At 49.5% G+C, this 20,879-nt stretch overlaps 1 protein-coding gene across 2 annotated transcripts in view; it reads left to right on the forward strand.

Annotated features, from left to right (window-relative positions):
• Runx1 (RUNX family transcription factor 1) overlaps nt 1-20,597 on the forward strand; it is an 88,118-nt gene extending 67,521 nt beyond the window's left edge. For both annotated transcript variants that reach the window (XM_038345490.1, XM_038345491.1), the window contains 2 exons: nt 12,824-12,985; nt 19,341-20,597. In XM_038345490.1, coding sequence (XP_038201418.1) covers nt 12,824-12,985; nt 19,341-19,810 — 632 coding nt within the window. In that variant the 3' untranslated portion in view covers nt 19,811-20,597. The remainder of the gene's footprint in view (nt 1-12,823; nt 12,986-19,340) is intronic.
• Nucleotides 20,598-20,879: the final 282 nt, after the last annotated feature.

The following is a 20,879-nucleotide window of genomic DNA, read 5'->3' on the forward strand; positions in this document are numbered from 1 at the left end:
GGAAACCCAGGAGGGGCAAGTGCTGGCCTGTCCCTTCCAAGGTGGCAAAGCCAGCAGTCACCTCAGGGGCAATCTGGCTGGCCGTTTACACCCGTGGCTTTCCCAGGGCCGGACTCAGCCACCAGTCGATGCCAAGTCTGGGTTTTTCCGCCCTGAGACTGAGAAAACAGTTGCCCCAGGCTCCAGTATGGAGACAGGATTCTCCCTGGGTGCAGGCTACTCCCAGCTGCCCCACCTCTCACCCCTTAGTTCATGTGTGCTCCCCCAAGGCCACAGTGCTAACTTACATTGCCTACAGTCAGAGCGGCCTCTCCAGGCCCCATTTTCTGCTTTGTTGTTGAAGTTGGCCCAACTACCGAGTCAGTACGGCCTTCTCTGGGTCAGGTTTCCCTTGATATTTTAGTTACCCTTGACGTTAGGAGCTGAACCATTCTGTTAGGGACCCTCTTGTATTCTATCAGATAGTAAACAGCACCCCTGGGCTCTACCCACTAAATGTCTCTTTCTTGCTTTCCTGACTCTAATCAAGCCTGTTTTCTGACATGGCTAAAAATCTTGCAGAGGAGGGTTTGCTGCTGGTTCACACCAGCGTGGGGAAGTCCTGAGTGTCTAGTCTGTGCACACACGAGGTCAGCTTGTGAGTCAATGTGTGTGAGTCAGGTCTGCAGAGCCCCGGCGCTTCCGTCCTCTGCTGGCAATCCGCTTTGCGCAGGCAGCTGTTTCAGGACCGCCCGCTATCTCAGCCTATACATTTCTTCTCTTCCATCTGAGTCCAAGCCACTAAAAACCCATCGCATCTGTGTGAAGGGTTGCCTTGACCTTGTAAATCAAAGGCGCTCTCTGGAGGGAGGTTTCCCACCGCTGGGCTCAGCCTGGCATCATCCTTTCTCAGGGTGACCTCAGCTATTCAAGTATGAAGGTTGTATTTGAAATGCCATTTGCTTTCCCTATGTCAATAAATGAAGCTGAGAATCTTTAGATCATCAGAGTTGCGCTGATTACCAAGAGTTTTCCTCTGAATGGTACGTGTCTTTTTTATCGAGATCTGTGTGAGAGTTTAAAAGAATTCTGGCAGATTTCCGTTTGCCTCTCTGAATCGCAGCACAAGTGTAGATTGCCCCCAGACGCGTCTGCCTTTATTAGTTTAAGTCCTTTGTTCAGAGCGTCAGGGATTAGTTTATGAAAGTACGCATGGCTCTTATCTTCAAAGGTATCCTCTGCACGACAGACTCCACCCCCACCAACCCGCGCTATTAATCTATTGCAATCCCAATTAGTTCACATCAAGGTCAATTACTCGGGGTGTGCAAGAGGGCCACAAACACAAGTGAGCAAGTCCCCCTCGTGTGGCTCTCCCATGAAAATGAGAGAGGGATTACAGCCAGGCAGCGGAGAAGCTAGAATTGTCTGGTGCATCCCTCGGTGGTTGATAGCGGCAATGTTCAATAGCTCTAACCAACCCAAAACTCGAGCAGAAGTGTGCGAACGGGGAGGGGAGAGCCTCAGCCTCCTTGCCCCAACCCTGTTCTTGATGGTGAGTATCTGAGTAATTTAGCAGTCTCTGAGGCACAGAGAGGTTTCTGAGAACATTCACTGGCTGTGGAGGAGCAGCCTTGTGTTTATGATATGTGATAAGCACCGCTCCTTCCAAAGACATGTCTGTGGAAGACGGGATGGAGTTGGTGGGTGCACAGGATGGGGTCATCGTAGTTCAGGAATGGAGGTCAGCTCCGGGATCCCAGACACACATCCCACGTCTCTTTGAGGCCACCAGCAGGAGGGATGGTTGGATGGTAAGGTGTGTGAGGGGTACGTGTCTCCAGTCAGAGGACACGACCTCCCTTATGTGATGCAAACATACTTCTCAGATCGACCATTATTACCTAGCAGGGAGGAGAGGCCATGGAAGGCCAAATGGAAGTGCAGCGTTCAGTGTCCATTGCACTGCACAGACAGGACAGTTCTCGTAAAAGGATGGATGGATTGGAACAACCCAGACGAGAATGGCCAGGAATCATGCAAGGTTCATCTTTCCCTTCCGACAGACCCTGGACTTTAAAGATCCCTCTAACACAGGGGGAGAGAGACACATGCATAGCCTGACTAGAAGATGAAAGAGAGAGAGGGAGGGAGGGAGGGAGGGAGGGAGGGAGGGAGGGAGGGAGGGAGGGAGGGAGGGAGGGAGGGAGGGAGAGGGAGAGGAGCACCCCACCCACCCACAATGCATAGCTCTCCATAGTTCTGGTCTCCTGGCTCCACTTCAAGAAATTGATTCTAAGAACCCAGGTCTGGTATGTAGGTGAGGGAAATTTGACAGTGGCCAGGGTTCAGGCAGGAAGAGAACAGTCTTGTAAGACCAGACCTGAATTCCCGCACCCCCCCCCCCACGGCCCTGCCCCAACACACTAAGCATGAAGAAAACATGGGGGCAGATACCGACTGGATTTCTCTTGTAAGCATTTATCAAAGGGGGCTTAGGCACTTCACCTTTGGGGGAATTCTCGATTTCCCTGTGTCGGAATGTTCTTCTGTGAGTGGGGAGTGTGGAAGGAAGGCTCTTAAAGAAAGAACACCCCTTTGACATGACTCACACCTCTCAAGACAAAGAACAATGAATCTTTGACTTGCTATTCAGCTTTCAGATCCTGTGTCCTGGCAGGGACCGTGCCACCCTGCCCTGAGCCAGGCTGTGCAGAGTGTTTGTGGAACGGTGGTGCGGGAGGAGGGGCTTGCACCGTGTCTTGGCGCTGGCACTAAGCCACCGGAACCACACACGCATCATTGCGGAAACCACGGTTTGCACCCTGGAACTCTGGCTGGCTGAGGCAAGTCTCATTCCTAGTAGCCCTATGGGGCCTGACCGCCGGCTGCTATGTGGAGCACCGGCAGTGTGATGAGGGATCTCTACTGTGCACCGGCCAAGCACTTCTCACTCTGGACACCGTTACCTTGTCTCTCAGTGCAAGTTACTGAATTGACAGTGATCAGGCCAGGGTCCCATTTCACCCTTCCAGTAACCTCGGAGGCTGATGCCATCACCTTCCTCACAGGTGGGGGAAACGTCCTCAGGGAGTAGCACAGTGCCTCAACACAGTGAGACACCTGACAATTAGTGTCTCCATCCCAATAGCTCAGACCTGAAAGTCATGCCCATGCTCTCTTGTGGTCTAAGGGCTGCTGGTTTGGGGGAAGGGACAGCACAGAGGTGAGGTACCCCAATCCTAGAGATGCGTGGGGCCCGCACAGACTGTGACACAGTTGAGTACCTTCTGTTTGTTTTGGGGAGCATTCTAGAGGATGTGGTCTTGACTCTTCTGGCCACATGAATATAAATTTCATTTCAGACTCTGCTATATAAAGCTGTCATCTGTACTTAGGACCCAATAAGAATGAATCAGGACCCCGGTCATAGGATGACACAGGATGACCGAGCCTAAATCCTGGCCTTCAAGCTACCTTAGCGATTCCCAAGCAATTCTAACATTTGACAACACTGCCACACTAGAACAAAACTCAAGGCTACAGCTCAGAACGCACGCAGAGAGAACACGGAGGGTCTGGTTGCTGCGGCGGAGGGTCCCTCGGCTCTCACCAGAGGTCCCAAGTGTTGGCTCGGTGACAGCCCTCAGCACAGAGTTCTGGGGGCCGTACAGGGAACAGGGATCATCCCCAGAGGAAACGAGGCTGCCAGATGGCATGACAGAGTCTGCAGTGGGCCAGGCTTTACTCTCGGCTAAGCCCTGGAGCCCCAAATTATCCTGTAATGACAACATGCGGGGCAGTGGCTCCATCATCTACACCCTGCAGGTTCCCAAGAAAATGGCTTCTCGTTTCCTGGTGTCTACAGTCACCCAAAGGCAGCTTCCTAATGCTGTGACCTTTAATGCAGTTCCCCGTGTTGTGGTGACCCCTCCGCCAACCATAAACTATTTCATTGCTACTTCACAGCTGTAATTTTGCTACTGTTACAGATCATAATGTAAATATCTGATATGCAGGATATCTACCATGGGGGTTATGACCCCTGTGGGGGTTGTGACCCGAAGGCTGAGAGCCACTGCCCTAAGGCATTCATTATAAGAACCCCCATAAACTCTCAGTCCTGTTACTTAAAGTGACCTCGGCAAGGGACAGCTCCTACCGCATCTAGTTTTCAGTAGAAGACGCAGTGGACACTTCTCTGGGATGGCCTGGAGCCCCACCAGCAGCAGGGAGCAGAACAAGCAGCCTTCCACAGCCAGCTCGAAGCAGCCTCTAGCATCTGATCCGAGCTACGCGGGTAAAATCTGCAGCGTGCACTACTGTCAGTAGACACTCCCCAGAACATTCTACCTTGCGAGCAGTCCCAGGAGGTCCGAGGTTCTCTGGCCTACAGTGTCCCATGAGAGCCCTCTCCCTCCATACCAAGGGCTGGGCGCCGAGCTGCCAAGGGACTTCTGACCTGACACAGAAGTTCTCCCTCACCCGGGACTCGAGGAAGAGTAAAGAGGACTAAGACACTGGAGAAGGACCCTTGGGGGCCGGAGTGCTGAAAGATGTCTTTGCCTCAGCTTTTCCAGACTGCATTGGAGGAGGAAGGAAGAAAGGAGAGTTCGCCAGGGAGCCCATAGAAGGACTGGTACACGAGGGACTTTATCCAGCCTGACTATAGGCTCCTCTAGGCCTAGGAAACGGAAGAGGTCAGAGGTGTAGACAGTGAGGGTACAGACAGTCCGTACAGAGGAGGCATTTATGGGGGGGGGGCGCTTCTTCAACAGCATTCACTGAAGTAAGTTATCTGCAGGAAAGGGTACAACAGAAACCCGACGGGGGCCTTCGGTGCCCTCAGAACCACAGTCCCTCTGCCATCTGGACACGAAAGGCCTCTCTGTCCACAGTGGAGAGACGGTGCCAAAAGAGATGAGACATGCTATGAAAGCCCCGCCTTTTCTAGGAGCTGGTGACTTATCCCTGAACCCTTGCACAGGGAGGACTCTGCCTAAATACAGAGCCCTTTCCAGACGTGTCTCAGACTGATCTGGCTGCGGGGAGCGGCCTCGTGGTGAGGGCTGAACTATTTCCCCTGGGAACTGTCTGGCAGCCCTAATGAGGAATAGCACTTTGCGTTTATAGAGCGCCTTTCATCTGCGGATCTCAAAGCTGTACCACAAACATTAATTAACGCTCACACCTGTGAGGCAGGTGAGTCTAGTTACCCCCCCCCCCCGGCCCCCCAGTTTAAAAGATGAGGAAACAGAGGTTTGAGAGGAAAAGGACTCTGGGGTGAGCCACCAGGGTTAGGAGTAGCATTTCAGATTCATAGCATCCTGACCACAAAGTCACAAAACCTCCGGGGAGGGGAGGGCTGAGTGAGGAGTGAGGAATTCTGGACTGGAAGCAGGAGTGGTGGGGATGGAGCCACACACACAACTCTTCCCTTTCCCAAGCAGCCTGTCACCTCCGGGGAGGACGGATGTCAGGGAGAATGGGTGCCTCCAGCCCCTGAAGGCCTTTGGAACAGCATCCCCAGGCAGGTCTCTGTCCTGGCTCTGTGGATGCTTCCCTTCAAAGCCGGAACAGCGAAAGCAGCTGAGCCGCTCATGACTAACCAAAGCGTCCTCAGCCAGTGGGAGACAAATGCTTGGCAAATCCCAGGGCTCTTTCACAACCCCGCTCCTTTCTTCCAGAATCCAGGGCTGGTGGGAACTGACTCATGTTATCACGGGGTTCCACTGATAATGCTGAGGTTATGCTAATCCAATGCTAGCTACCTGGGGGGTGGGGAGGTGCTCTGCTCCCCGACTGACATCGGGTGCTGTTGTGGATTTAGTGTCCACCACAGAAGCCAGAAGCACTGCTTCTCAAAAACACTAGACACTTCGGGGAAACAGGCTTTCCGAGGGAGTCACCTGCCCAACATCAGGGCTATAAAAGCTGACATTGCACAATTCGGGGTGAGAGGGGGCAGTTGTCCAAGCATCTGGGGGCACCACCTCTTCCATACACAAGGTAGCCTGGACCTTTCTTTCTTCACAAGGGTCCCAGAGGAGAAGATGAAAAATGAACACCTCCCCTGGGGCTCGCCCTGACACATCACCCTGGAAACTGACTCACATCTGAGTCCTGACTCACATCCTGTTGTGTGCTCGGAGGCATCCAAGGGGGCATTACACCAGCTACCCGTGACCGAGGCACCCTGGGAGGGCACCCTACAAAGGACCCACTGCCTTTCTGCACAGAGCAGGGACCTCCTCTAAGGAAAAGTCCGGAACAAGCCCCTTGGGTTTAGATGTTCACAGAGCAGTTTTTGCTCTTTACAAAGCAGACAGGCCTCCGGTGGATGGCCTGCTGTTTGTGTTTAACGGATCAAAGGTGAACAGGAGGTTTGTTGCTGTAGAGACACCCCCAAATGATCAAGGAAAGGGGTTCTGGCTACACCGGAGACATGGAGCCCTGCCAACCTGACCCAGGTGTCTAGAAGCCACCCCAGTTCCTCTAAGTGCCCCCGGAAACCCAGGCTATGAGGTCAGGTGCTAGGGCCACCACCAAAGGTTCATCTGAATAAGGCTGGATGTCCCAGAGAGGGCGCGAGGATGAACTGATGAGCTTTGGAGTTTCAAAGCAGGCGTGTTCCTTCTAGCTGTCTGTAGTCAGTGTCGATGGCCTCTGCTTTAGAGCGTGTTCACTTCTCTTTGCCGTGGGTACGGAGTGCATCCTTCCCCTTCTCAGTTCATAAGCTTTCGTTATCGATTCTGGGCCTTTCCTTTCAAATGTCTCCTGCACTAGACATTTCTCCTGCAATGCTGCTCCCACTCTGTCGCTTGAATGTTGCTTGCTTTCATTTTCATTAAAAGATGAGTATTATAAATATTTTTGAGATCTTTTATTTGGTCCCTATGGTATTTACAGATAATCAGCAATTTCTGATTATTTTCCTAATAATCTTTCTGTTACTGGTTTTTGTGTTTTGTTTGCAGAGAAGGGGTCGTTTGATTTTAGTCTAAGTCCTTGTGGCCCAAGATAACATTTTGTATGATTATGCCCTTAAGATCAAGCAGAATTTTATGACCCCCAATGTAGTCTGTCTCGGGGAGTGCACTGTGTGGGCTTCCGAAGATTAGCCTACAGATGTTAGTTAGGTCAAGTTGATACTGTCCAGGTCGGCGGAGTTCATACTTCTGTTTGCATGGTGTGTCGGTATAGAGGAGGGATGCTGAGATCTCCAGCCAGAATGATGCATTTGTCTGCTTTTCCTTGCATTTCAATTAGTTTTTGCCTGAGGACTTGTCACTGTGTTCACGGGAACCTGTTAAGGAGTACGTACTATTAGTTGGCCATATTATCATCATGTAACTCATCTCTTATCCTTGAAAATCTCCATCTTCAATTAGCTTTGTATAAAACTAATACAGCCAGTCGGGCACTCTTTGAATTGATGTTAGCATAATTTCTCTCCACCCCTTTCACCCGGCCTGAGTCTGTATTTAAATGAGCCATTTGTATGCGTCAGGTAGTTAAGTTTATTGTAGCTTGCTCCGGCAGCTTCTGCGGTGGATGCAGACAATTCACACATCTCAACTGTTTATAGATAGAGCTGGATTATTATCTGCCGTAGTTTCACATGTATGCCTGCTGCACGTGGTTCTTTGCCCCGCCCCCTGCTTTTATGTCTCCTCTCGCCGTGACTGAACATTTTATGATTCCACTGTAGCTCATCTATTCACATATCAAGTATACTTTTAAAAAATTCCTTTAGGGGGGGGCTCGAGAGATGGGTCAGAGACTGAAAGCACTGGCTGCCCTTCCAGTGGACCCCGGTTTGATTCCTAGCACCTACTAGTGGCCAATGACTGTCTGTTAACTCCAGTCCCAGGGGAATCTGACACCCTCCTCTAGCCTCCTTAGGCACTGCATGTACGAGGAACACAGATATGCATGAAACTAAACACCCATACACGTAAAGCCAATCAGTCAATCAGTCAATCAATGGAATCTTTAAAAATTTGCTTTAGTGATTGTTCTAGTCCACAATCAAATAATGTTATTTGATACTTGTTATATGTTACTACTTTTCACAAAATTTACATTTATTTATTTATATATTTAGTCTCTCTCTTGCTCACCAACTCTCTCTCTCATCTGTGTGTGTGTGTGTGCATGCATGCATGTGTGTACATGCTATAGTGTATGTACAGAGGTCAGAGGACAACTCGTAAGGTGTGTGTGTGTGTGTGTATGTTGTGTGTACATGCTATAGTGTATGTATGGAGCTCATAGGACAACTTGTAGGATGTGTGTGTGCATGCATGTGTACATGTGTGTATGTGTGTGGGTGTACACGCGTGCGTGCATGAGCATACATGCTATAGTATATGTACGGAGCTCAGAGGACAACTTGCATGAATGAACTAGTGGTTCTTTCCTTCCACCATGTGGACCTTGAGGATCAAGCTCAAGTTGCTGGGCTTGGCAGCAAATGTCACCTCTCTGACCCTACATGTCACTTCTTTCCTATCTGTCATTACTGCCATTCATTTCCTGGATCTCCACACTGTAACTGTCCAATGCATTGTGGTTATTGTCACCTTTGACAGTTACCTCTCAGATCCATTAAAAATAAAGAAATACGTCTTTATTTCATTTGAAGTGTGTCTTCGCAGATCTCCTTTGCTCTGTAGGTCTAACCTCTGGTCTGCACCATTTTCATTTTGTCTGTGGCCTTTTGAACATGTCTGTCGATCTCAATTTCATCAGATGATGTATTGATTTTTCCTTCACATCTGAAGAGTAGTTTCGCTGGGTATAAAACTCTAGTTTGGTGAATTTTATCTCTCACATTTGATTTCACTTTTCTCCCTTTGGGTATACATGATCAATGAAAGGAATGCTGGCCTAATTTCCATCCCGCTTTCTCTCTATAAAGATGGTGCTCTTTCCGTCTAGCTACCTTAAAGAGCTTTTCCTTCAGCTGGGGTTTCTGCTGCTAGAGGTCCCCAGCATGGTGTCAGTCGTCCGTATCTCAAAGTGTCCTCGCCTATGAACTTTTCTCTAGTATTCCAATTGCACATGGGTTATAGCTTTTGAGACAGTCCCACAGCTTTTCTGGTGCTTTCTCTCTCTCTTTCTCTTTACCTTTTAGTTTGACAAGTTGGTATTGACACATTTTCAAGTTCACTGGCTTCCCTTGGCCATGGCTTGCCTACTAATAACCTCATAAAAGACATTTCCTGTTTCTCTTTTTCATTTCCAGAGTTTCTCTTGAGACTTTCTTACAATTTCCATTTTAAATTTCCTCTCTGGTAATTCTAAAATTTGTGTCCCATCTGAGTTTTTCAAAGCTCGCTTTGTCTTTCTGGGCCATACGTTTCTTCCCTATCTTGTAATGCGTTCAGAGTTGAGCACGGTGTATCCCTTACACGAACTGACACAGCCAGACCTCTGGTGTGAGTTTTCTGTTCTCATCCAGGCAGGGGTTGGTTTAGGGTGAATTAGTGTAACTATAGGAGTCCTGCCCCTCTCGGGTCCTTGTGGTCTTCAGCTTCCCGTGAACTCTCTCTCCTATTCTACTCCCTACAGCCCTTCCATCAATAGTCTACAGTGAGATCGATTCTATGAGAACCCAGTGGAGTCCCTGGACCACAGCACATCCCTTCTGGGCAGCACTGTGGCTCTCCAGACTTGTATTCTCCTATCAATCTCTGCTCAGCTTTCACCATTGTGATGTCCCCACACCGCACTCCCATAGGCTTCTGTCTCCTTGGTGTGGTCTTTTATGCTCGCTTCCTCCCAAGACTTTGGGGTGGAGGCCTGCTTTACTGCCAGAATTCCCTGGGAGATCCAGAAAGGTCAGGGATTTTTCTGTTCACCATTTTCCTTGTTCTAAGGACGAGAATGGTAACTCTTGAGCTCTTTACACTTTGCTGCTGAAAGTGGGAGAAAGCGGCCACCCTGACATGAATTATTTCATAGGTCATGATAGACGCTGAAGACATTCTGATGTTGTGGCCTTGAAAACGTTCTTTTCCTGAGTGAAATACGCCATGCTCCTTTACTCTGTCTCCCTACTACTCCCTTGTCTTTCACCTCCATTTCAGATGGAAAGAGGTAAGGCTCAGGGATGAGAGAGGGAGCCCCTCTTATCCATATTTGTAATGGCCTTGGTCATGTAATCTCACCGAAATCATGAGCATACAGAAACTACCAACATATAGAAGGTCCAAGTTTAAATTTTCTGATTGGGAACTTTTAAAAACAGAAGCATGAATTGATTGAAATACTGAATTCCTGCATTCTCTGTATCACAGAATTCTAGCTTCCTTACTCACTCACCAGAGCCTAGCTCCTCTCAAGATGCTCAACCCCAAGCAAAGCAGTATTGCCTGGGCCCCACCCCAGTGCAAGTGGGTGTTGCCTTTCCCACCAAGCATCAGCTATACCTCGGGACCACATTTCCTTTAGCAATACAATCATGGAAGTCAATCAGGCTGACTGAGCATTTACAATGGTCACACACTGTGACATGTCTCCTTTCCGGTAGCTTGGCTCTTCCTTGATTCTACCCTTGACAGACAGGAGAAGATGAGATCTGCTGAAGCTAGTTTCCAGTAAAGGCAGAATTCAAGCCCAAATCTGTTCGACGCATGCCCAGTATCTTCCCATTCTGCTCCTCTCCAGAGCAGAATGTAACCAGGGTGCAAACACCACTGCCATTCTCCCTCTGCCTTGGAAGCAGCCATTTGCAAGTCCAAATTAGGCACGTAAATTAGCAGTCAGTCTCTACGGTCTCTCGATCTTCCAGTGGCTGGAACTCTTAGAAGGCAGAGACCGTAAAACCATTTACTAGTGAGGCCCTACCCAAGGGGCCCCAGTGACAAAACTGTGTGTGGAGACATAAATGACAGAACCAGTGAATAATTCTACCAGCTGATGAATATGCAAATGTTGAATAGGTGGATGGATGGATGGATGGATGGATGGGTGGGTGGGTGGGTGGATGGATGGATGGATGGATGGATGGGTGGGTGGATGGATGGGTGGGTGGGTGGGTGGATGGATGGATGGGTGGGTGGGTGGGTGGATGGATGGATGGATGGATGGATGGATGGATGGATGGATGGATGGATGAAGGAAGGAATTCTCAGTGTGGTGACAGGCACATGAGAAAGGAGACTTCCAAGCATTGCACTTAGAAGCTTTGCCCTGAAAGTCCCAATGTGGCAGGGGCCGCATTGTGCCTCTTCACCACCATGACTGGCCACATTATCACATGTCTGGCACACAACTCATGCTGAGTCAGCTTGTGTTTGCTTTGATGGATGGACTTACCCGAAGCAGCTCCTTCAAGAACGAGCATCTCACCTGGGCTTTGTGGAATGCCTGACAGTGACTCTCTCTCAGGCTGAGGTCTTTTCTGGATAACTCCCACTGAATCCCTGCTAGCACTTCCCAGAATCCACCCCGTTAGGATCATAAGTACCACGCCACAACTCACATGCCCCCACCTGATTCCTCCCTGACTCTCACAACACATAAGTTAAAGAGAGAAATTCTGAGCCAGACTTATTTGAGCCAGGACCCTGACCTGTCGCCACCAGATGGTTTTTAGAGATCATCTCACTCCAGAGTGGAGTATGAAGGTTTGATCCGACAGATGAGCCTAGGGCTTTCCTGTGTTCATGGTGGCCCCGCTCCCACTCCCATCAGAGCGAAGGAAAGAGACCTCTCACACTAACACAGAAGAGCACTGTACTGTCGCGTCTTCTTGTTGTTGTTTGCTTTTGTTTTGTTGGGGGGGGGGTTGGCTCAAACAAAAGACTGAAAACAACCCAAAACTGTCTCGGAGAGGCTCACCACCTGCTGGCCCACCACTGGCAAAGGACCCACGGAGGTTCCTTGTGGTGGAAGAAATGAGGGCTGATGGGCTGATGGCTTTGGTGTGTAATGTGGTGCCATCCCCACTGAACCGCAGTGGGAAGTAAGATGATGCTGAATCTACAGCCTGTGTTTAAAACAACAACAACAATAACAATAACAGCAGCAAAGAAAACAGAGAACCTAGGCTCGAATCGTACAGGTCATTTTTACCAAAGCATATTTTTAAAAGGCTATGAAATATTACGCAACATTTATACAGCTTAATTACGAGTTTAGAAAGGCCTAGCCTGACTCTTCCCACTGCAGTAAAGCATGGCAGAGCATGAATCACAGCATAACACTTTATGCTTAGTGTCGCTTCAGACGTGGGGCTAGGGGGTGCTAGGCTGTCTGCACAGCGGATTACTACACCACAGCTCGCACCCCGGAGGCCTTTGTGATGGTTCTAGAACCTCTTTTGTTTGCTTTTTAAGTATTTAAAACATCTGAATAGTATGTGCTTATTTGGTAAGGGTGTGTAGTGAGAATGTAAGCATGTCTTGCAGAAAATATTTAAGTGTATGGACTTTGGGTGTCCCCCCCCCACACACACACACGTGGAGCAAGACACTTGGGGTAACATGAGTTGCAGGACAGCCTGTCGGTTCTGCTCCCCTCCGGCCCTGCTGCGCTGTTAGGTCATGTTTGGACCCTAAAGTCATTGAGTACTACTAGAGTCCAGTATAACCTGCAATGTTACACGTCTAGAAGGAAGCACTATGAAATAAAAATCTAAAATCCCACATGAACTGCTCCTCTTTAAGGGGAGCCACCACATCACAGGGGCATCAAATACTTGGATTCTATAAACAAGCTATGTGCATACATGTATAATCGTTTAAATAATGTTGACTAGTTATCATTATAAGACCTCTTCATTTTAAAACGCCACCCCGCTCCGTCTGCCACCAACGCTGCTGTCTCTCTGCAGATGCGAGGCAGATCCAGCCATCCCCACCGTGGTCCTACGACCAGTCTTACCAGTACCTGGGATCCATCACCTCCTCTTCCGTGCACCCTGCAACGCCCATCTCACCTGGCCGTGCCAGCGGCATGACAAGCCTCTCTGCGGAACTCTCCAGTCGACTTTCAAGTAAGCCGCTTGAGAATGTATCTGCAATGGGGCTGGAGGGGAAGGTTCGGAAGAGCATAGGAGACAAAGGGACTGAGTGGGCTGGATACAAGAGCAGAACAGGGTTCAAAGACAAAGTCACCCGCGTCTGCACGGTTGCCATGACGAGCACTGACTGTTCTTGACATGAGAAGAGGCAGCAGATGAGGAGACAGAAGTGTCTCCGCTCATCTCTTCGGTATTTAGGGTTTGCTCATGTCTGCTAGGGAAGGGTGGTGGCCGAGGGCTACTATTCTGGAAAGGCACAGTGGCCTAAGGATTGTGTATCTTTGGCAAAAGAATCCACCTCCCAGCTGAATTCTAGCCCATGGCTGCTCTCCCCAGCCGTGGTGAACTGTCACAGGTTCCTGCGAACAGCACAATGGTACATATCGGAACAGGGAACAAATATGCCCCAAAATAAACATTCCCAGCTAAGGGCTGTTCAGACTGAGGGTTAGGAACAAGGTGGAGAGCTCAGGTGTCATGGTTAGCATAATTGTTGTTAATACGAGCTCATTAAATATTAGTCATTTAACCTATGAGCCCTTGGGGCTTGGCACTCACCCTTGCTCCTGGGCAGGGAAATCAGAGTTACAGGAAAAAACTCCTTTGTTGAAGGCTAAAGAAGAAACTTACTGTTCGGGGCTTTGAAATTGGAGCCGAACCAAACTGTGAAATACTTGAGAGCCCTTCACCCTTAAGAGGCCTGCAATGCACTTGTATGTGTGGTGGGGGAGGGGCAGGTTTTGCTTTGGGGCCCTGGAAGGAAGATTAGAACAGATGAGGGGGCAGGCAGGAAAGCAGTGGAGTCAGGACAGGCGCTGTCAATGTTGTGAAAGGCTGCAGACAACCACCCCAGTTGCTTAAGTTTCCACCAGAGGGTCAGAGTCTCCATCACAAATCACCCCCAACTCACCCGGCTACTGTAGCCTGTCTTCCCACCCCCCCCCTTCCAGCAATGGTACTGGCGTTTGGGGTGCATCATGTTTTATTGGGGGCGGAACTGTCCTATGCACCAGACATTAGTCAGACGTGCCCTTGACCTCTAGATGCCAGTAGCAAATGTCCCAGCATGTCCATCAGAATGAAGTCTCCAGGACTCTCTGGGTTGCAAACATGGGACCAAGTATGATTCCCCAGAACACAGGTATAAAAGCAAAGTGTGGTGTCACAGGCTTCTAATCCCCGCACTAGGGACATGGAGGCAAGGAAGCATCCAGAACAGCTTAACCATAGAGGTCCAGGCCAAGGAGAGGTCCTGCTTCAAAAGACGAATTGGACCGCTGCTGAAGAACAAAACCCAAGGCCGCCTCTGGTCTCTCTACACACATGTACACACACATGCACAAGTGCCTGTACACAGGGGTATCCATAAATAAACACACACACACACATGCACAAAATGTCACCACTTGTGCCAACTGGGGGCAGTGAGCACCTTGAACTTCACCCGCCCCTGGCGCTGGATTGAGCTACGAAAGCCAGCTTCCTTTCACCTGACTTCGGATCTCCATGCCAACACGTCCATGGGTGCTGATGGTCTAAGGAATTAAGAGGGGTAACATAGGAATGATGGCATTTGTTCAGCTGGCTGTGTCTAAAAGCCTGTCCCCTCAGGGACACTTGGATTCCAGGAGCATCTGTCGGCTCTCCCAGATTCCTGTCAGTGACGCTGCTCTGTTCGCTGGCCACAGCCTGCGTCTAAAACACTTAGTGTTTTCCTTGGAAATGTCCCCGGTGTAGGTCTGTTCCTTGAAACGTATTGCATAAGTCTTTCAGCTTGGTCACCTCCCCAAGAGTGCACCTAGGAGCAGCCCCACCAGCTGACCAGCGATCACATGATCACATGCCAGACTGGCTCTTTTTATTTACTCTTGGAGAACTGCAGACATGTATGGGACATATATGATCATGCCAGCTTGCCCATGCCTCCCCTTGGCTCCCCCACAGCATCTCCCTCAAAACTTCATGTCTTTTAAACATTTTTAACTTGTTTTTTATTGATCAAGTCCAGGTGGCACTGCCCGGATACACATGGGTGTGGGGTCATTCACTATAACCTGGGCAGTCTATCAGCCAGCACCACCATCGGCTAAAATGAGTGACAGGACCACATCACAACCATGTTCCTAAGGATACAGACTTCAACAACACAAGCTAGAAAGAAGGGCGCTTATGGCACGGGAATGTGAGAGAGAGAAAAGCCATTTCAGGACCCAAAAGTGCCCTCTGCTGCCCCGTAGGGAAGACCAGAGAATGACAAACAAGCTCTCATGAGTGGCAGGGAACAGGCGCCGCGCGGGAGAGTGAGCGTCAGCTTGGCAAAGCTCCCTCTGGACATGAAGCCCTGAGCGCAGGCCTTGCAGGCTTAGAAAGTGTCATGGTAAACCTGGGGCAGGAGAAGGCTGGGACCCATGAGGGGAAGCTCCAGGCCCACAGCTCAGCGAACTTGACCCCTCTGTGGGCTTCAGCTACTCTCAGCCCCACCCGGCCTCCCTCTCCTGTACACTGTCTGTCCCTGTCCCTTGCAGACAGACTGCACACCTTGTCTGGAAGGAGCTGTCACGTGAAGGTTTACCTTTCTTCTTCTTCTTTTTCTTTTCTTTTTCTCCCCCTTTTCTTTTTGTTAATTAATGTTTAGCTGCCAACCTGGGCGACAGACAGCATTAATCTGAGTCATGCAGAAGATCCTTTTAAGGCAGCCATTATCTGCTCAGGTTGTTTAATCCTTTGGGGGCAGTGGGAGGGGCCTGGAGTGGGCGGCTTTGTCGGTGTCGGGCTGGAGAGCCCAGACTAGCTCCGCCATGGCAGATAGTTAGCACCATCCCGTGAAAACTTTCCCTTCCAGTGAAAACACCTGAACCTTCTAATCCTCAGACCTTCCTCCTGGGGAGGGAGCACCGTCGTCACCTTAGCTCCTCAAGTGGGGGAGGCCAGCCAAAAGGATAGAAGAGCCATAGTGTGATGGTGGGCAGATTCTGTGACTGCTGGTTTGTAAGAACAGGGCACAAACCAGATCGGAAATTGAGAACGAGGAGAGCTGGAGAGCTGGCTTGGTGGTTAAGAGCCTCTGCTTCTCTTCCAGGAGACCTGAGTTCAGTTCCCGGGCCCCACATGAGCTGGCTCACAGCCACCCATAATTCCAGCATGTACACACACACACACACACACACACACCCAACATACACCCATTACATAACTGAAAATAACATTTGTAAATGAAAACAAGCATTTGAATCTGAGCATATCTAGAGGGCCTAAGTTTTTTTTTTTCCTCCAATGATTACAAACTGAAAAATGAGACAGGGAGGGAGGGATGCAGGGAGGACAGGGGTGGGGGGTAGAACTTGACCTCGTGTAGAAAGATAGCACCAGTAATCTCAGATCTTCAGCGACTCTGCCCCCAGCAGCTGAGGCGGTAACACCACCTCTGTGCTGGGCCCATGACGAACCACAGGCTCACGCAGGATTCCAGTAACTTGGTACCATCCCCACAGTGCCCTGTGGTAACTGGAACGGACCGGCGGAGCATGTTCAGGCCTGGCTATGAAATGGGGTGACCTTTCATTCATTTTTTCCAGTGGATTCACCTTTTTGTCTCAGGGCAAATGAAGCAAGAGGGATAATGGGCAGAGTCATTTGTTTGTGTCCAGAGTATTGCATCAGGATAACAACAAATTGATTGTGTTTGTCTAACGCCCTCCCTCCGGCCTCGGCTTCTCCCTAGGCTGTATAAATCTAACTGGAGGAAAATATGGAGGGAAACTTCCTGTTAACTCTCAAACATGTCACGGCTCTCTGTGTAAGCAAAACAAGTGACAGAGAGCCTGCTCCCACATGGCCGCAGCGAGGGGGCAGGGATGAGCCCTGTGGACTGAGGTGTGGCCTGGCTGTAGAAGACACTAAAGGGCAGCCAGCCGAGCCAGGGCAGCACCAGAACCACTGTCAGCTTACAGCCTTTTCCCTGCCCACATGTCTGACTCGCTCTGAAAACATTAACAGGAGTGTTTGTTTGAAAATCAGACTCCTGGTTTCCTCATTAGTAGCGGGATTTGCTGCAGACTCTGGCTGTTTCCATAAACTCTAATTACCTCTCTGATGAGGAGTCTATTTCCCTCACATTCACCCCAAATGTACACAAGAGTTCCTTTTGTAAAACTGTGTTAGAGCAATAAAGATTATTGAGAGAGAGGGAGGGGGAGAAACAAGAACGGCAGCTCTCACGCTGGAATAATAGGCTTGGAATAGAAGGAAGTTGATCACAGCCAGCGTCTTCCACAAACGGATTAATCCTTTCAGAGACTTTCCCTTCAGAGGAAGCTCTCTAGCTCCCCTCAAGTTTCTCCCTAGCAGACTCAGCTCAAAAGGGCCCAGACCACATGAGCTTAAAGTTATTCTGTAAGTTCATTTGAGAAGTTAACATTTTGGGTGTTTAGTTCTTGCTTCTGCTGTTTTGTTGGTCTTCCGGAGGGTCAGGTATGAGAACTCTCCTTTCAAGGGACACAAGCTACCCACAACACCCTCTTATTCACAGCGGGGGCTCTTAGCGGGGGGGGGGGCAATGTGCACCCCTACACCCATTCCCAGTTTATTCACAATGTCTGGAGATATTTTTGGATGTCACGGTGGAAGATACCACTGGCATCCAGTGGGTAAAGGACCTAGATGCTGCCAAACAACTCATAAGGAATAAATCAGAAGCCGAGCACCCACTAGGAATGATATGGGCAAAAATGCCAGCAGCGCCACTTATGTAAACTGATCTGCAAGGGAAGCCATGCTGGCCCGCACACCCCCTGGTGTGCCCCAAAGGCAGCATGCAAAGTATAGAGGGACTCTGCAAACCACCACAGGAGGACAGCCAGTGGCAGTCTGTAGAGGTGTAGATTCATTCCCCACAAAATGAATCTTGTACGGAAGGTTTGTCATTTCTGACAAGATCTCAGCGTGCACAAAAGGCTGGTACAAGTTCTCCCCTTTTGTGTGAAACAGACAAACTACCTAGCGAAGCTGCAGCTGGAGAGATGGCTGGGTGGGTAAGAGCACACTCTGCTCTTTCGGAGGACCTGAGTTTGATTCCCAGCTCCCAGGCAGGGTGGCTCACAACCATGGGTAACGTCAGCTCCCCAGGACTTGGCACCCTCTTCCAGCTTCTGTGGACACTACATTCACACGTGCACATGCCCAGACACGCATAAGTATAATCAAAAAGAAAACGGTGAAGCAAAGTCTTAGATAAAGACATGAAATCGTGTGTGCATTGTACACAGATGTGGAACCAGTCAGAAGCTAGACGTGGAGACAAGTGACTTGCCAATCACCAACATTTCCACCATCACCACCGCATGCATTAAGTCAAATAAGAGGAAGTTAGCCAACTTCCAAGGGGTCAGAGCCTACAAAAATGGCAGCTTTCTATTATCCAGCCTGAACACTGTGTATAACGACAGAATACCGCTGTTATATTTATTTATATTCTATTAGTAGCATAAACATGCATCCGTTACCTCAATTACCGTAATGTTATCTCATTATATATTGCTATAATAATGTCATTATGCCAATGTACTGATTATATTACCAATATATTAATCAATATTAATATTTTAATATAAATAGAAGATAGGCTTGTTTTTTCAGCCAAGGGCCAGAGAGAAATGGGCAAGCTTTGAGAACTCCGTTGTCGTGGTCACCTAAGGGCAGTGGGAGATACTTGGCACCACGAACAGATTCACAGGGCCACCCTGTGCTACAGGCTGAGGCTGTGTCTCAAAAAGCAAAAAAGAAGTGTGTGTGTGTTTAACAGTTTTACAACCATTCGAAAAAGTAAAACCCATGTTTAATTCCTAGGACACACAAAGCTCCCTCCAGTCAGTTTTGACTGATGGGCTACAGTTTGCCAACCTGGGAGTCTAACATGTGTGCACAGTTACATTACACTGCCAGGTGTGTGGCATTTGGGTACTTATGAAATGCATATGCTACGCCATGTCACGACGCATGGCTGCCTACAAAACGCCTGCCGTCACTCTGTGTTCCCACACTATTTATGACAGCATGCTGGGCCAAATCCACTTCTTACCAGGTAGCCCCATTTCTTAGGAAGCAACAGCCCTCTGGGTAAATATCCATCTCAGTGTCGTCGACCCCCCTCCATGGGCCGGGACACTCTGGGCAGTCCTGCGTGTCCTGGGCAGAGCACTCAGTGGTCCCCCTTCGTGGGCAGGGGCACTCTTGGCAATCCTGCGTTCCCTGGGCGGCGGCACTCCAGCAGAGAGGGACGCCTTTGCCTCTCAGACCACAGACTCACGCCATCTCTTCCACCCACCCATAGCAGCCCCGGACCTGACAGCCTTCGGCGACCCGCGCCAGTTCCCCACGCTGCCGTCCATCTCCGACCCGCGCATGCACTACCCTGGCGCCTTCACCTACTCGCCGCCCGTAACGTCGGGCATCGGCATCGGCATGTCAGCCATGAGCTCTGCCTCTCGCTACCACACCTACCTGCCGCCGCCCTACCCAGGCTCGTCGCAGGCCCAGGCCGGGCCCTTCCAGACCAGCTCGCCCTCCTACCACCTGTACTACGGCACCTCTGCCGGCTCCTACCAGTTCTCCATGGTGGGCGGCGAGCGCTCGCCCCCGCGCATCCTGCCGCCCTGCACCAACGCGTCCACGGGCGCCGCGCTGCTCAACCCCAGCCTCCCCAGCCAGAGCGACGTAGTGGAGACCGAGGGCAGCCACAGCAACTCGCCCACCAACATGCCACCCGCGCGCCTGGAGGAGGCGGTGTGGCGGCCCTACTGAGCGCCTTCGAGGGACTGAGCCCGGCTGCACCTGCCGTCCACGCACAGACCCCCGCCAGGAGGGCCCTTGAAGGCCAACAGGAAGATTCCCGGAGGGAAACTGTGAATGCTTCTGATTTAGCAATGCTGTGAATAAAAAGAAAGATTTTATACCCTTGACTTCACTTTTTAACCACGTTGTTTATTCCAAAGAGTGTGGAATTTTTTGGTTCGGGCGGGGAAGACATAGCTCATCCAGTTTGGCATTTATTTCTTATTTCGGAGTTACTTTTCCGCACCTTATCAATTGCAAAAAAATCTGTGTTTGCATCTGGTGGTCGTTACTTTTAAACATGTATAGATCTGAGCTTGCTACTTTCTTTCTTTGACCAACTGAAAGAAATACGGTTGCCTTCTCTACGTTTTATTTAACTTTTGGACTTTCTTGTAGCTGGGATTTTGGGGTTTTTTTGTTTTTCTTTTTGTTTTTTTGTTTGTTTTGTCTTTTTTTTTTTAAAGATACAGCTACAACTTTGGGTCATTTTTAACTACTGTATTTCCACAAAGAAATCCCTAGATATTTATGTATCTCGATGTTTGAACATTTGCATATGTGTTGATACTTTTTTAATTATTTAAATGTACTTATATTAAGAAAAATATCAAGTACTACATTTTCCTTTATAATAGCCAAAGTTAAATGTTATTGCGTTGGTGATGGCTGGAGACAAAAACAAAGGGTGGGTTGTGGCGGCTTGGTTACCTGGAGATACTGTTTACATTAAATCCTTTTTATGTTTTTCAAACAAGTTGGTAGCTAATGCAGCAATGTTTTCAATTGGATTTTAGACACTGGGGGTCACTCCAAGGATCAGATGTACAAAATTTTCTGCCAGGCTCCACAAAGGGCCTCATACCCGCTCCTCCCCTTCAAAAAGAAAGGCAAAACTCCCCAAGGGTTCAGAGAGGTGCCAGTGATTATAGCTCTGAAGAGGATTTTATTTCGGCCTGGAGGTATGCTTGCCCCAAGGCCTTCTGATCCAGGCATGCTTTATAAGGGAACTCATTCAGGTAAGCTGGAGGACCCCAAA

Source organism: Arvicola amphibius, chromosome 10 (assembly GCF_903992535.2).
Source record: "Arvicola amphibius chromosome 10, mArvAmp1.2, whole genome shotgun sequence".
Classification (NCBI taxonomy): domain Eukaryota; kingdom Metazoa; phylum Chordata; class Mammalia; order Rodentia; family Cricetidae; genus Arvicola; species Arvicola amphibius.